General features: G+C 34.2%; 1 protein-coding gene across 1 annotated transcript; it reads right to left on the minus strand.

Annotated features, from left to right (window-relative positions):
• Positions 1 to 787: 787 nt before the first annotated feature.
• Positions 788 to 17,538, minus strand: LOC125230261 (UDP-glycosyltransferase UGT5-like). Its single transcript, XM_048135369.1, has 5 exons — positions 17,468 to 17,538; positions 17,150 to 17,384; positions 3,464 to 4,062; positions 2,559 to 2,781; positions 788 to 1,656 (listed from the first exon to the last, which is right to left on the minus strand). The coding sequence occupies exons 1-5, from the start codon at positions 17,468 to 17,470 to the stop codon at positions 1,148 to 1,150; spliced, it is 1,569 nt and encodes a 522-aa protein (XP_047991326.1). The 5' UTR covers positions 17,471 to 17,538; the 3' UTR covers positions 788 to 1,147.
• Positions 17,539 to 18,116: the final 578 nt, after the last annotated feature.

The following is an 18,116-nucleotide window of genomic DNA, read 5'->3' on the forward strand; positions in this document are numbered from 1 at the left end:
GTGTAGGCACTAGTTTTCCGACAGCGACTGCCATCTGACCTTCCAAGCCGAAGGGAACTAGACCTTATTGGAATTTGTCCGGTTTCCTTACGATGTTTTCCTTTACCGAAAAGCGACTGGCAAATATCAAATGACATTTCGCACATAAGTTCCGAAAAACTCATTGGTCCGAGCCGGGGTTCGAACCCGCGACCTCCAGAACGAAAGTCACACACACTTACCGCTACGCTTCATCGAGATCACAAGAAATAATTTATTGATACAATATGAATTGCAATATTTAGAGTATTTGCAATATGTCATTGTTAAAAATGATGAGTCTTCACATAGGTACGTAATAACTAATAACAATACTTTTGACATTGAAGTTTGGCGAACCTCTTTTGAATCTTTGAGTTAGCTTACCTCCGCCTACGAACGAAGGCCGCTAAGATAATTTTCCCCTCACTAGCTCGCACGTGTTTTGTCCTTTAAGATATCCATAGTTTAATTTGACCTTGAATAAAATCAAATTAACTGCTTTAAATTTGATAAAAGTAGGTGAATCTAGTAATAAAAATGATTTACCACCTGTGGACTACTGGAAGCTGTGATAAACGCATTTTTTGCTTGTAGTTTCCTCGCTTAGTGAGGGGAAAAATTTTGTGTTACACTGAAATGTATTTTACTTATCGTTCATTCTATTTCGAACCACTCACTTGCTCGTGGTTCAACTATTTTTCACTTGCTCGTTTTTCAATTCCACACTCGGCGTTAAAATACAACTTTTCAATAAAATACGTTCAAGTTATTTTCCTTTTTTTATTTAATCTAAATAGTAGTCCCACAGAAGTATCCGATCCATATCATTATAAGATCTAATATTTAACATCGTTCCTATATTAAAAATTACATACGTATACGTACCAAGAACGGATGGCTGATACAGAGGATGTACGGAAGAGCGACAGAGAGAGATAACTATGAACTATGAACTATTTGTACTCTTAGCTACAGGCCGTGTACACGCGTTTAAATATTTTGAATAATCAATAATCATCCGTTCAATAAAATGTTTTTTTAACTACGCTCGTTAAATAAAACAATAACACGTATCACTATTTATTGTAGTTAAAAAATATAATTATATAGCAACATCACAAATATTTTAACTGCGTTTCGATTTCTTTTTGACAGTTGTTTCTTTTGTAACAAAATACTTGATGACTTTGATGATTTTTACAACAACAAAAATGAATGCTACTGCGATCGCCAAAAAGAACGCAAAAACATCGACCATATGATACTCAACACAGCTAAGATTACGCGCTGGGTTCTTCATGTAATCAGCACCATTATTTCTTATAACATACTCAATCCAGTACATAGCAGTTTGTAGTGCTGTGAACGGTCTATCTTGGAACCTGGCTGACAACTCCTTGGCTTTGATTTTGTAAGAGTCTTTTTCGCAGACTTCGCGTAAGGCAGCTTCTAGATTTTCTTCGTTGATATCATGATACTGTAGGATTCTGCCCATGCCAGCTTCCTGAGCCTGCAGAAGGTTGTTGTACTGGTCTGCGTATATGGGGACACCGATGATTGGAACCCCATGGAATACTGCTTCTTGTGTCCCGATCAGTCCACCGTGGGATATAAACACTTTGACGTTCGGGTGAGCTGCAAACCATTTTATAAATATTAGGTCTTTAATTAATATTTTGGTTATTTTGGACACCTTTTATGCCACATAAATATATATGCCGGATAAATTCGCACACATCCAACGGGCCTCCGTAGCGCAGTTGGCGATGGCCCTGGCGAGGCCAGAGGTCGCAGGTTCGAGTCCTGCCGGAGGTGTGAATTTATCCATTTTTCCTTTAATTTAAAAATATATAATATCGCCCGCAGACGTTTCTGCATGATAAAGAAAAAACAAATTGCAGTGATAATTTGCTAGACTATCGCCCACACCGCAATTTAATGAAACATACTCTTGCGAGAAAAGATACAACTAGTTTATTTATAGGAAAAAGGCACAGTATTATTTTATTAAGTACAGTTTAACCCTGTAAAAACGATTAACTTCGGGTAAATTGGCTTTCCTTGTAATTTGAAGTGTTTTTTTAGACTTCGAAATTTGGTAAACAAAGAAGCAGTTGTCGTCAACCTTAGGACAAATACATATAAGAAGTACAGGATACACAATCAGCTAAAAAAAATGGATAAAAGGTATTGTGATGGAGAGTTTTTAGTGTGCCGCAGTTCCATTTGCAATTTTGATACTTAGGTCTTATTACACTAACTTGGTTATGACATTAATGATATTTTCTAAAAAGATAAGAAGTTAACGTTATTAGCATCAACAAGAATGTGACAAATGTCATTTAGACCCAGATTTTTGAACATTTTTGTTTGGAATTGTTCGTCCTTGTATTTAATGTCATTGCTGACAGTTGATGATGACAGTTGTGGCAAAAATGTCTCATATAAAAGACTTCGTGATTCGTTTCGTTCTCTCTAATACTAAAAAAAGGTGAAGTATAGTGATAAATTTAAAATACATTATGTAATTGACTTACCTAAGATCGCCTTTTGCGGCAGCCATTTTCTTATAATCAGATTATCAGGTTTGCCCTCTAAACTTTTTTCTTCCCATTTCCACAATACAGTGTACTTCAGGCGTCTGAAAACGTTCAGGAAGGCTTTCTTCTTGTCGAGAGGTAGTTCTGAACTATGGACATTTGATCCAAAACTCATGTAGATCACGCCTTGTGTTGACTTGTTCAAAATGTCGGCCAAATCCTACAAAATATGAATATGTAATGGATTAATCTATTAATACAAAGTGGCGACCGACAATGTTGTACATGCTGTCATAAATGTCGTAATGTATAAATAATTAAGTAATTAATATATGTATTACTTTCGAATATAAGGAAGAAGATAACGAAAATATTAAAAGTATATGGGACTAGCGGATCGATTACAAACAGTCTAATTTTCTTCCTTTTACATACTGATATTATTGGATATACATTAAAGGTAAGTACCTAGTTTTCATTTCAGAAATCATTCTTTAAGTGGGCGAAAATTTTGTTTTAGAAGTCGACAAAAATAGATTGTGTAAAAATAGATAAGTCCCTACCTAAAATAAGTAAACTAAACTCATACGAAGTTTGGTAAACAATATTTTAACCAAACCGATAACATTGACCTTTGAACCTATTGATTCTTCGGTCACCATGACTAGCTGTAATGATTCGTCAATTACGTCTAAAAGATGGACGGTATGATGTCGTATTCTATTTCCTATGGGACAATATAATATTTGGTATGTAGGTATAATATTTGTACCAACAAATTATCAATTTTGAAAAAAGCCAGCAGAGCCAGTATACCTGTTATTGTTATTTAATTTCCTATTTCAATATGTTTCTTGAATCATATTATATAAAAAATGACATTTTATAAAATTTTACTTTACCTTTGGAAGAGGGTCAAATTTATGAGTCAGATGAATTCCGCCGATTTCAACTAAATTAGGTAAATACGCAGCAGGAGTGTCAAAGCTGAAATGACTGTTCATTAAAAACAGCGATGCGTTCCTCTGTAATTCTTCTAAACTTGGAACAGGTTCCGGCATGTTCCTTATATATTTCTTAGCCAATTCTTCTTGCTTACGTATGTACCAAACTTTATACCAAAAGTACTCATAAGCGGCAAAGTAAAAGTTCCTCAACCTCCCAAGGAAACTTCTTGGTTCTTTGATAGCAACAAATTCATTTATAACAGTTGCCAATTGAAGAGGATTTCTCATTATAATATTGTTTCTCATGCAGTTTCCAAATGTGGTTACCAGAGCCAAAGGAGCGTTGTACTTATGTGCCAAAACATACGTGGCTTCTTGGAAAAACATTTCGCTTATAACTAAATCAAATTTGTGATCTTGCTTTAGAAAATCTTGGATTTGTTGCGAACTGAGTGCTACCTCGGTGGATGCTAAACCTCCTCCCCAGAGGATTTTTTCATAGAATAATTCTTCGGATATGTCCACCATTGTAAAGACGTTAGGTCGTCCTCCTTCTGAAATAAAATTATTATTATTTATAAAAGCAAACAAAATACATCGGTAACCAATTAAAAGTCCGCAAAGCTCTGCCGAACGCGACCTTTCCACACAAACGGAATTTTATTCTCATTTTAAAACTACAAATTAGGTTGTATTGAAAATTTCACTAACAATAAAAAAAAGTTATATCTTCTGTAGACATTATCCACGGTGCAAATAATTTTTCACCACACCAACTGGTAAAGGCTTACTATGCTATTCAAAAACAGATAGCAAAATTGCATTTTATCTTTGATTTTATTCACAAGAGTGCAAAGTAATTTCGTACAAATTTTAACCTGATGTCTTAAGGTGGCTGGTAGAATTTACTTATGAATGATGATTTTTAATCATAGATATTGAATAAATTGATAGATTTGATTTAATTTGATGTTTTTTATAGTTAGTATTTTGTTCGTGTTGGTGTGGTGAAAAATTTTGTGTTTCACTCGGTGGCAAAGTTTGTTTAACCTTCGTGCCTTGAAACCCTCGCAACGCTCAAGATTCCACTTTTTGAACCACTCGCTACATATACGCTCGCGGTTCAACATTGGAATATTTCGCTTGCTCGGGTATCAATATTGGCACGTGTGGTTAAACAACTACTTTGCCCCCTTGTAAAACAAATAACTATTACATTGCTCCAGCTTAAAAACAATCGAAAGAGGGGAAAAAACAAGACTTATATGTACAAGTTAAATAATTTTCTGTTCAGACTTCAGAGTACCTAACTTACGTAGCCAAATGCACGAACGCTTAAGATAATATCGTTTTCGTAGCTCCCTATCGCACTTTTGCAGTTGGCGGGACAGAGCCTGATTGCGTTTCGATTGCTACGTAGCGTCAAAGGTTGTAAATTCGGCTAGGCCGGCTGAAGGTATAATTTCTTAACATGCGGATTCTATAGAAATAAATGATCTATCTATGCTATTATATAGGTATAGCTAATAGCTAAATTATACACAGTATATGATAGTAACTGGCTAGAAAATCTAAAAACAGAAAAGCATTCGTCGAGCGGTACCATTCCCTGCAGACTCACGTTTTGTATGTGGTCGTTGTGGCAAGAAGTGCCGCGCTGCTACTATAGGACTCTATATCCAGCAACAGAGATGCAACAAACATCTACAATATATGCTGTGGCCAATGATGATGACACAGCTAAGAAATAAATATGTTATACACCCGTCATAATGACCTCTTAGTGTCCAGGTGACCTTGCAAGGTGTAGTTACCTACCATACTTGTCCTACACGCAACTGTTTATCATGGCATTTTGCAAAGTCATCCTAATCATGTACTTTAACAGAGTGACCTTGTTTTTCGTATGTAAAAATACATTTAGATATTTTTAATCCAAACTGGTTCTTATGTCGTAGGTACTGTACTTAATTCAATTATAGGTATGTACCTAGTTACGTACTAGTTTTAAAACGTGGTGAAGATTTTTTAACCTATGGTGGTAATATTTAGGTACTTAAGCAAAAAAATTAACCAGGTGCGTAGAGAGTTGTTCTGAATACGAAATTAAGCATTAACATAAATAATCATATAAGTGGTGACTATAAAATCTATTTAAATATTGGTCACTTAATAGTTATTTGTTATACAAGGGGGCAAAGTTGTATTTTAACGCCGAGTGTGGAATTGAAAAACGAGCAAGTGAAAGGATTCTATAGTTGAACCACGAGCGAAGCGAGTGGTTCGAGAATGGAATCCTGAACTTGCGAGTTTTTTAACACACGAGAAGTAAAATACATTTGCACCCGAGTGTAACACAAAACTTTTCCCCTCACTATAGCGAGGAAACTACAACGCAAAAAATGCGTTTATCACTGCTTCCAGTAGTTCCACAGGTGGTAAATCATCTTTATTACTAGATTCACCTACTTTTATCAATTTTAAAGCAGTTAATTTGACTTTATTCAAGGTCAAATCACTTTACCCACTAGTGGATAAAATGCGTTTTTACCCGCTGGTATTAAAGGACAAAACACGTGTTTCCGAGCTAGTGAGGGGAAAACCAAATTATTTTATTGAGACATTTCTTAATGATACCTGATAGAAAATACTTTTTTCCCCTCACTAGCTCGGAAACACGTGTTTTGTCCTTTAATACCAGCGGGTAAAAACGCATTTTATCCACTAGTGGGTAAAGTGATTTGACCTTGAATAAAGTCAAATTAACTGCTTTAAAATTGATAAAAGTAGGTGAATCTAGTAATAAAGATTATTTACCACCTGTGGAACTACTGGAAGCAGTGATAAACGCATTTTTTGCGTTGTAGTTTCCTCGCTATAGTGAGGGGAAAAGTTTTGTGTTACACTCGGGTGCAAATGTATTTTACTTCTCGTGTGTTAAAAAACTCGCAAGTTCAGGATTCCATTCTCGAACCACTCGCTTCGCTCGTGGTTCAACTATAGAATCCTTTCACTTGCTCGTTTTTCAATTCCACACTCGGCGTTAAAATACAACTTTGCCCCCTTGTATAACAAATAACTATTATTGGTGGACTTTGTCATACAATTTTGTTTTATTGTAGTTATTAGTTTGATAACAGTCATGTCATGTTATTTTAAGTAGACATGTTATCAGAGTGATACTAATAAATCAATACATTTAAAAAAAGCCGTGTAAAACACTGTTAATTATATTATAGTACATATTAAAATAATTGGTTAGTAGGTACCTAGTTATTTTATTAAACACGTATTAAATCGGTTGTTTATACAGCCGCAAACATCTATTCAATCAGATAAATTCATAAGTTGAAAAAACCACCAGATGGAGTTGCGGTACAAATTATTTGTTTACTTTTTTAAATACCTAAAAGTACAGAGTATAATGACCGGCGTAGTGCGAATTTCAAGATAATGTTACAGATACGTTACAATACTCGTATTTGATTTCTTAATATATATAAACGAAATGTATGTTGAAATAATTTAATAGGTAAGCAGGGGTAAATTGGTCCACAATGTTCTTTTTAACTTTTCGTTTGCCAGTTTCGTGTTTTGTGTTGTAAATATGTAGTACCTACTTTTATATTTAAGTTTAATTAGCATTATAAACACATTGAAACTTGAGTAGTTTCATGTGCTCTGCCTACCCCTTCATGGGATACAGGCGTGATTGTATGTTGTTGTTGTTGTTGTTATAAACACAATATTTCATGAACATAAGCTACTAGTGTAGGTACCACTTTTTATACCTCAATAGTAAACTAATTATTATTTAAGTATATCTTAATTTGTTTTTTTTTTTATCATGCAGAAACGTCTGCAAGCGATAGGTACTACATTTTTTTTAATTAAGAGGGGGTCGTACGAAATCCTCGAAAAGAGCATTCGGCGTTTAACAAATGCTGCTCACATTTCTCAATAAAATAAAATAAAATAAATGTAGTTATTATCTTAAAGAGTGTGTCTACAACTTTTGACTATTCAGAATCTCTAATTATTAAGGGTATAATAAATAAATCCACGCAAAGTTGACCCAAAATGAGAAAAACGTATGTCGCCGTTTAGTAAACTTTGTTAAAAAAATTCAATACTTTAGTTATAACATTAAGTGATTCTAAAAGCCAGATAAATGGACTAGAAGTTTTGAGGTTTTTTATATTTTTCCTCTCAAAGGCAACACAGAAATTTTACCTTAAATTTAAACTATCGTAAAATTTCCATACATTCGCCATTGCTGTCAGAATTCTCCTTTCGATTAGACGCCGTGAGCGGCTCATCGGAGGCAGACGTGTCGCCGGTCGCTCCGTGTTGACAATTAAATTTGACAAATATTTTGACAGAAAATAGTGTACGTACACGAAAAACCATACCAGTGTAAAACTGTGCTCAAAATAAATAGGGTAAATCAAATATGTCAGGTGGAGATCCAATCTCATTTAAAGTTTAAAGGTGCATGGCTTGTGCATAAAAAATAAATAAAAATATATCACATTATTAAAGAAAATAACGAACACAACCGAATGAGTATAAATTATTTCATTCTAGTTCGGTTAAATTGAAAAAAGTTTCATGTTTTCTTTTACTCATTGGAATACATTTTCATTACGCTGGTATTAACAGTACGTCATTTTAAAAATATATATGACAGCACCTACGTCAAATTTTGTCAACCAAACTTCACAGGTTGTATGTAAACAATTACAATTTAATTTATCCATACATATTTAGATACTTATTAATCGATTCTTACTTAGAATAGAAAAAAAGGGAATGCGAGCGGGTATAGGTATAGTGCTTCTGGTTCAAATTTAATTGTATATATAAAACAATGTCTCAATTTCATTAAAGATTTACTCTGTGCATACCGCGAACACGTAACCGTAAGTTGAAAACAATAATACTTAATTATAAAGTACCTAAATACATCGTTGTTTAGAAAGCGCTTGTTTTGAATGGCACTTCTCCACTCAACTAGATATTCATGGAATACCAGCTGGTGACCAGCATAAAATGACTATGAACGGCCGTGCAAAAATATCTGATTTTCTATAGGGGGCCATAAGTATATGACGACATGTTCCCGGCAAAAATTGGTGATGCTCCGTGACCGTCAAAAACATCGTCTCTCTTTCTAGCGTCTCGCGAGCGTAGCGTCGGGCCAACTGTATGGAAAAAGCCGCCGCGTCAGCCCGGCTTAGTCATACAGTTGGCCCGACGCTACGATCGCAAGACGGTAGATGTGAGAGGGTCCTTATCCGGATAAATATCTGATCGGGTCGCTTAAAAATGTTTGATTTGATTCCTTATAAAAACCTAAATTACACTCTCATCCGCATAAATATCTATCCATTGTTAAAGCAAATATATATCTTACGGGCTAGAAATCATTAATATGTAATTAATTTGCAATAACAAACCCTACTTAGTTGCCTTACAGCCGTAAGTTGTATGAGGTGATTTGACAGTTCATGAAAACGGTGTAGACTTATTGTCATTGGATATGTCTGTCTCATCTGTTTTTAAATTATGACAAGTAAACTTATTAGTCATACTTGTTATGGAGAATTTTTGGCCAAAAGCTGCACTTTTGGATGGAAGCAAGCCGCTTTGCATGGTGATAGTAGACATCATAGTAAACGATTTTACATACATACATACATACAATCACGCCTGTATCCCATAAAGCGGTAGGCAGAGCACATGAGACTACTAAAGCTTCAGTGCCACTCTTGGCAAGTAAGGGGTTGAAAGAAAATGAAACTGTGACATTGCAGTGACAGGTTGCCAGCCTCTCGCCTACGTCACAATTTAACCCATATCCCACAGTCGCCTTCTACGACACCCACGGGAAGAAAGGGGGTGGTGAAATTCTTAACCCGTCACCACACAGGCAAACGTAAACGATTTTTTCCGAGGATATCGAAATTTCATCCCTTAGGAAACCGAGCGTAATGAGGTGTTTTATGAAAATAAAAAAAATTCTATCTTTTTATTGTATCGTCCGATTTTGACAAAACGTATCTCAAATGAAAGATATTGCTTTATATAATTAAAAAAAAATGAAACAAAAATTATTTTAAAAAAAGTAAGAAAAAAATTAAAAAAAGTAAATTTACGACTCGCACTGAATAACTTCAAATAATGACAGACAAATTTTGTACAATGTCGATATATGAGTTTTTTTAAATCAAAGACAGATAAATTCATAGTTGAAAACTAAAGACCACATCAAAATCGGATTAGCATTTCTTAAGATACAAGTTGCCAAAGTTGGGAAAATTTGCTTTATATGGCCACTTTGAAATTCCTTTGCCAGAAAGTCAGAAATAATATATATTTCTTACACAGAAAAGTACATAGTGATAGTAGAACTCAAAATAATGTAAAAAATTCCGAGGATATCATAATTTCATCCCTTAGGACGACGAGCGTAGCGAGGTCTGTTACGAAAACCGAAAAAAAAAATCTAATTTTTTTGTGCGTCGTCCGCTTTTGACAAAACATATTTCAGTTGAAAGGTATTGACTCATGTAACTTAAAAAAAAATATTGAAAAAAATTGGGAAAAAAATGTAAAAGTTTAAAAAAAAACTTAGATTTTCGTATCACACTGAATAACTGCAAAAAACGGTAGACACGATGTATAATATCGATATATGAATTTTTTAAATTAAAGACAAATAGATTCATGATTATAAACTAAAAACCGAATCGAAATGTCTATTACCAATGCATACTTATAACTGTAAGAAAAATATAATGTTTCTGACTTTCTAGCTAAGGAATTTATAAGCGACCATATAAACAAACTAAGCCAACTTTGACAACTCGTATCTTAAAAACTACTGATCCGATTTCAATTCGGTTTTTAGTTTATAATCATGAATCTATTTGTCTTTAATTTAAAAAATTCATATATCGAGATTATACATCGTGTCTACCGTTTTTTGCAGTTATTCAGTGTGATACGAAAATTGAAGTTTTTTTAAAAAAAATCTTACATTTTTTTACAATTTTTTTTTCAATATTTTTTTTTAAGTTACATAAAGCAATACCTTTCAATTGAAATATGTTTTGTCAAAATCGGACGACGTACAAAAAAACTAGATTTTTTTTCGGTTTTCGTAACAGACCTCGCTACGCTCGTCGTCCTAAGGGATGAAATTATGATATCCTCGGAATTTTTTATTTTATTTTGAGTTCTGCTGTCACTATGTACTTTTCTATGTAAGAAAAATATATTATTTCTGACTTTCTGGCAAAGGAATTTCAAAGTGGCCATATAAAGCAAATTTTCCCAACTTTGGCAACTTGTATCTTAAAAAATGCTAATCCGATTTCGATGCGGTATTTAGTTTTCAACTACGAATTTATCTGTCTTTGATTTAAAAAAACTCATATATCGACATTGTACATTTCGTCTGTCATTTTTTGAAGTTATTCAGTGCGAGACGTAAATTTACTTTTTTTATTTTTTTTCTTACTTTTTATAATTTTTTTTTTAATTACATAAAGCTATACCTTTCATTTGAGATACGTTTTGTCAAAATCGGACGATACAATAAAAAGATAGAATTTTTTCATTTTCATAAAACACCTCGCTACGCTCGGCTTCCTAAGGAATGAAATTTCGATATCCTCGGAAAATATCGTTTACTAAGATGTCTACTATCACCACGCAAAGCGGCTTGCTTCCATCTAAAAGTGCAGCTTTTTTTTTCATAACTAGTATGACTATATTGCAAATCTAGTATCAGAAGCCTTTATACAAGTTTTTATTCAACGTGCCTTGTTAGTAGGTATGTTAGTTTGAGTCAAAACGTAGAAGCTAAATTTGACCCACTTTCCGGTTTCCGATTGAGCTGAAATTTTGCACACATAATATGTAAATCAAGTGACAATGCAATATTATGGTATCATGGAGCTAATCTGATGATGGAGCAGAAAGGTGATCATAGGAACTCTGTTATGAAACGTCGTATCCCCATTGAGTCAGGGTTTTTTAGACATGTCTCGGAGAGCAATAGATGATTGTTGAATGAAAGGTAAAGTCGGCGATAATAGCTTGTGCCAAAAATGAAATTTTTGCAAAAAAAAACTTATTATAAATTGGGAGGTGTAATTTTTTATTATCTCTTAAATAGCATTAAGAAGAAAAACCGATCAAGAGCGCGTCAGTGTAGGGTTCCGTAGTTTCCGACATTTTACATAATGACAATTTAATAAATACCGTATTTTGGGGTGAAAAGGGTTCCGGGGGTATATAATGTTATTATATTTCTAATATATAATGTTATTATATTTCTAATGTATATAATGTTACATATTCCTTCTATTTTCCGCAATCAAAGTAGGAAAATAATATATTTACAGTTTCATGTCTGTCAAAGTTGACGTTCAAATTTATTGGATTTTTACTTATTTTAATCGTTCATTATCCTTTTGAATGTGTATACACTTCTAAAGTTTATGTATAACAGAAAATCATAAGACATATTTTCATTTTTATAATGGTTTTCATGAAGAAAGCGATGCAACTGTGTTGGGAGAATATTTACGGGATGAATAAATATCCGCGGCCTGAGGGGTGAATGGGATCAGGAATGGGGGGAATCGGGTCGCAAAGGGGTGAATAGGTTTACGAAGGGGGGATTAGGGTCGGATGAGGGGTGAATTGGGATGTATGGTCAATGCTTGTCACATTGTATAAAAGATATATAACTTGTTACCTAAAGTGATATTTTTATGAATGACCTCTCTGTATATGGACGCAATTTATACGTCAATGTATTGCTTCGTAGTTAGACTAAATACAAGAAATTAACACTTAGAAATATTAATCACACTTCTGTCAACCTCTACGTTTCTACTTAAGTCCGCAAAAATCACCCATGGTTGCTATAATATAAACGGATTACTTTAAAATAAAAATCATAAGTATGAAACTATACAACTAGGGAAGAAATAAAATTATTTTTAACCGACTTCAAGAAAGGAGGAGGTTCTCAATTCGACTGAATTTTTTTTTTTTTGTATGTATGTTACTCGATATCTCCGAGAATTGTGGACCGATTTTCAAAATTTTTTTTTTGATCGTACGGGTATAACCCCTAGATGGTCCCATTGGCACCAAGTCGGGGTCTGATGATGGGATCCTGGAGAAATCGAGGGAAATCTTCAAATGTTATAGGCACATGTAATGTTTTTAGTGTATCTTTCAAAGGTACACCAGTATTTACGCCTGATGGTAATAATTTTATGTGGCTGAGCTGATAATGGAAGGTCAACTCCTCAATGGTTAGGAGTTAAAGGATAATTCTTTCACTAGTGTGCATACATATAATATCAATAGGACTGATACATATAATATCAATAGGAACCACTAAAAATCAACAAATAAATAAACTTTTTACCAAAAAAAAATAAAACCGCCTTCAAAAATAAGCGCGTTACAAAACACGTAGAAACTAAAAAGCAAAACCTGTGTATGGTTGGGTGGGGCAAACAGGCAATAGCAAGGCGACGAACAGGTCTGGTACCGACTACAAAAATAATTGATTTGTTTATAATTTGGATGTTTAGATTATTGCAATACGATAAGAAATCTGAATTCAAAGGTTTATTATTTTTTGCTTTTTAGTTTCTCCGTGTTTTGTAACGCGCTTATTTTTGAAGGCGGTTTTTTTTTGTTCAAAAGTTTATTTTATTGAATAATTTTTGATTTGTTCTTTTTCAAGTTCATATAAATAATAAATTTTCAATTCGCTCAAAGGTTGGATGAGATCCCTTATAGGGATAAGATCGCCTTTGTACGTCATAACTATACTGTATTTTTATGTCCTAACTTGTCTTATGTACAATAAAGTGTCCACATACATACATACATATATTTAAATAGATATCATACACGAAAGAAAAAAACGACAAGGCCCACAGTGGCTGAGCCGGAAATCGAACCCGGGCCTTCAGCTTACGCAGCTAACGTTATTACCACTAGGCCACCAGGCCAGGTTAAAAAAACCGGCCAAATGAGAATCTATTTTCGCACAATTGTAAAACTAAATTATTTTTACTAGTTACCTCCAAAATACCAATTAAAATTGGGCTACATAGTACATCGTTTTCTGAAGATTTTGGGTTCATGGGGTCGGAACGGGTATAAACTAACGTAATTTATTGTGAATATGGCCAAAACCGACTTTTGAACGTCGATAGCAGTTTTTTTATATGTGCCATGCTAATTTTTTACACAAAAAATCTTCCGACAGTGTGAACTTTGGTTTTTCTTTGAAAATATGACGTTTTATTTAGTAATTTTCGCTCACCCTAACGTTGGGGTGAATAGGGTCGGGAAGGGGGTGAATAGGGAAAAGTGCTAGGGTTGACTCTTTCGGATTGCGAACAAAATATGACCTGTCACGAGCATATTATATTTATTTGACCAAAAAAATAAGGGTTTAATATGTTATGAGTAGTCGGTAATGAAATCTACACATATCATAACGCTTAACCAACCTCTATAGTTAGATGGTGCTCTGACGCGGTGAATAAGTAAGTATGGTCGTGGGCAGTGCGGATAACGTGTCAAAATAAAAGCATAGTTTGTTGCTATTTTTCATGTTTAAATAAACTTCTAAACTAACGAAGTGGGTATTAAAGTAAAAGGTTCACAGTGAATATTAGCTTGCCAGAAATGTGTTTATCTATACCATTGTATTGAATTTTGTATCATAAAGTCAAACTAGGTATTTACTACTAATGATTTACTCTGTGGGGTGTGGGGTAACATATTGACCATAATGACACATAGTTGATTATTGTCTGATTATGTCACGGTACTTGTTGAGTTGAGGCTGATAATTGGATCTCTTCTTATGATAAATATTGAAACAATTGCAAATAAAGTTGGTTTTTTGAAGATGGTAATTTTTATTCTTGATCAAAGTAACCTCAAAATAGCGTTAAAGAGTTGTAATATTTGACTCTGCGAACCATTTTTTTTATCTTTTCTTGAGATAAAATACTTTTGTAAGGAATTACATTCGATTATCATTAAAAAAAATATAGTGTATCAAAGTAACCCCAATGTCAGTTTAAGTTTGATCACATCTTTTTTTTCTGCGTACATTATTTTATTTATTTATTTATTCTTTATTGCACATAAAACACTAAGTACAAATGGTGGACATAATGCCTTAAGGCCTTCTCTACCAGTCAACCACTGGGTTAAAAAGAAACATTTGATACGTGCAGGCATCGTGACAGAAAACAATAATCCTGATATCACTTATTTTGTTACCTTTTTATATTTTTAGCAGGAAAAGACTTAAAAAGTTGATGGTCTCATTTTTTTCTTTCTTAGTTACGTTACGTTGACCAATTTTGGAATTTATAGTTCTCTTACTCCTACATTTAATGGGTAAAAATACCCATTAAATGTAGAAACTAGAGAAGTTTAAATTCCCAAATCGGTCAATGTAACCCCAGTTTACGGTAGACACCGTCAACCTATTCTAATAATTATCTTTTTATTTGAAAGAAAATTCGTTACGATACTAAAATATGCAATCTAAGATAAAAATGCTTTTCATATAGTTACAAACTTAGTTCAGATTTTTTTTGTACAACTTTTAAAAATTGTTCTACATATCAAGTTCAAAATAATTTTCCTAGAAAGTCTTATTAAAATTCTGCTTTTGAGATTTTTTCATATTTGAGAAAACAGCCCTTATGGCCTGAAATACGGCATACGGCAGTGATATTGACATTGACATATGCTTTTTCGTATTTTGATGGTATTTTGACTGCACTGTATTTTTTGCCATGCTAATTTGAACCTTATCTTTGAGCGATGTTTTTTAATTTTCAATTACATCACAGATGTTTATGACATGACATCTAGGTATTTAGCCATTTAAAAGAAACTACAAGGGGCTTTACAGACGTGGCGACTGCAACTGGTACAGGGCCTAAGCCATAATTTAAAATTATATTGTGATTTTTATATGTATTTGTGTTTTATTTAATACTAAGTATGAGTTTCAACATTTTCAACTCAAGGAACTGAAATTAAGAGAAGAGACTCGGAAATTGGGTAAGATCAAGAGTCTGATGCAGATGGCGATGGCGGTATCGGTATTGGATAAGATATGCGTCGATATTCCTTGTCTTTCTTTGTGTCTCTGACTTGACTGCTACTAGCTCTGTACTCTATTCATTAGGTTTAATTTTATACACATGCTTTATTTTTGTATTAAAATAAATGATAAAAAACCTAACGACCAAAAAGAATAAAGAAAATATCTGATAGTCTTTAATACAACCCGTATATACGTAATGCGCAGCACAGGCAGGCAATTATGGTCGCGCGATAAGTGATACAATAGCAGGCCGTCCCTATCGCACTATTTCTAAGTGCGATAGGGACGGCCTGATATTTTATCGTCTATCGCGCGACCATGCTTCCCGTACAGGCCTCTGAAGACCTGCGCAGGGCAATCATGGTCGCGCGATAAATGATAAAACATCGTGCCGTCCCTATCGCACTTACAAATAGTGCGATAGGGACAGCCTGATGTTTTATCATTTATCACGCGACCATAGTTGTCTGCCTGGAGGTATCGGCCTTCACACGCGTCTTTGATTAATGTTTTGCAGAGATAGGCAGGCTGACGATTTTTTATCTAAATGTAGAAAAGTAACGCAAAATGAAGTGCAAAGTAATTTGAAATACACCTAGGTAAACAATCAACTGAGTAAGGAACGTTATCTACATATTTAGGTAAGTAAATTAAATTCACATGAGACATGAACAGAGGAGGAAAGCTAGATTACACGGATTTTATCTCTGTCTTCTTATAAGCGAACCTTTTTACAGTTTTAATTTTTCAGAGGAGGTCAGTAGTTAACTACAAACTCAAAATAACGCCCGTAAAAAAATTAAGGGTCACTGACCTTTCACAGTAAATTGAGGTAGTGTGAGTGAAGGGTGTTTGTGTGTGTAATGGGGTAATTTGACAGATTCTGAAAATTCTCCCTGCTCTACCCCCTCTTAAAGGAAAAATGGAAAAATTCACACCTCCGGCAGGACTTCAACCTGCGACCTCTGGCCTTGCCGGGGCCATCGCGCTTCCAACGTCGCCAGAGGGCTGCTGGATGTGTGCGAATTTATCCATGCCTTCCCTCAATTCTCAATCGCCTTAGAGTAGCGTGAATTTAGGTTAGGTTAGGTTTAGGTGTGAATTTTTCCATTTTTCCTGAAATTAAAAAAAAAGTATGCCTTGAATGTTATCAATTTGTTTATATACAGACAATATACATTATACACATTATAAATCATGGTCATATAATCATGTTTATTTATAGTATATAGCTAAGATTGTATTAAGACTAAATAGGTAATAAAACTATGAGAAATGAATGCTTGAGGATGCTAGGCCATCGAGTATAATGTGATGTTATATTGGGTAGGTAAGGGTAAAATCTACTTTTATACATTGTTATGTGTTATTTAAGTTTCATGGCGTATTAGCTCACTGTAAAGTCATGTTAACGTATCGACAAATAAAATAAATAAAAAATAAAATAAATAGGTAGGTACCTGATACATCCCAGATCTTTTTGTCATCAGCCATAATCTGGTGATAGGTTGGTGCGTGGTCAGTTTCCTTGAAGGCGGTAAATACTGTCACATTGTGTCCCCTGCGGGCCAGCTCCAAACCAATTGGTCTCAACATGATATAATGAGACTTTGAGGTAAAGGGTATCACATAAAGAATATTAGCGCACTGACAGCACACCGCGCTTGAGAGTATAAACAAAAACACTGAATTATCCTGAAAAGAAAATAAATAGGTAACTAAATTGATAGTCAAAAATAAATATGACGAATTGACGATGCTTCAAAATAATCACGAACCATTTTTGTTTACATTAGAATATTAACTAGCGGAAGGAGTTCGTCGAGTGACGTTCTGTCGTTGACTGATTTCGAAGATCGGACGATCACCAAAGCCATTATGTATGACATCACATATCGTTGCTATGTCGTTTTTATACTATGATTGGTCCATAGCAAGATTATTATAAAAAATATTCGTGTGCACTGTGCGCCCGTACGTGGTGGGTAACATTAGGACAATAACTCAATAGGTGAAGTCCGTCCGGTTAAGTTGCTGGTTTAATTGATACCAAAGTTATACGTATTTATATGCGTAAAACGATCTATTGGTTTCGTGCGAAGTGCATGGAGGGGGCAAGCAAAGCGATCGCAGTTGCGGTGGTCAAAATTGACACTGAAAGTGGTTTGTCTGTCAAAACTCAAAGAGCATTGAATCACTACATATCATCTTGTCATTTTGATTCGATAACATTTTTTTGGGCTGTAATGTTGGCAATCATCGCTTGCCTGACCCGATCGTACTATGGAGTGACGACGGGCTGTCAAAAATCATAAAATATAATACAATTTGTAATGTTTGAAATGGGGCAGCAATGTTGTTTCCAAAGAGTAGTATAATGTTTCGTTGTTAATTGTAAAAATAATGGCATAAATTATACTCGTTGCA

This window comes from Leguminivora glycinivorella, chromosome 10, assembly GCF_023078275.1.
Source record: "Leguminivora glycinivorella isolate SPB_JAAS2020 chromosome 10, LegGlyc_1.1, whole genome shotgun sequence".
In the NCBI taxonomy this organism is placed as follows: domain Eukaryota; kingdom Metazoa; phylum Arthropoda; class Insecta; order Lepidoptera; family Tortricidae; genus Leguminivora; species Leguminivora glycinivorella.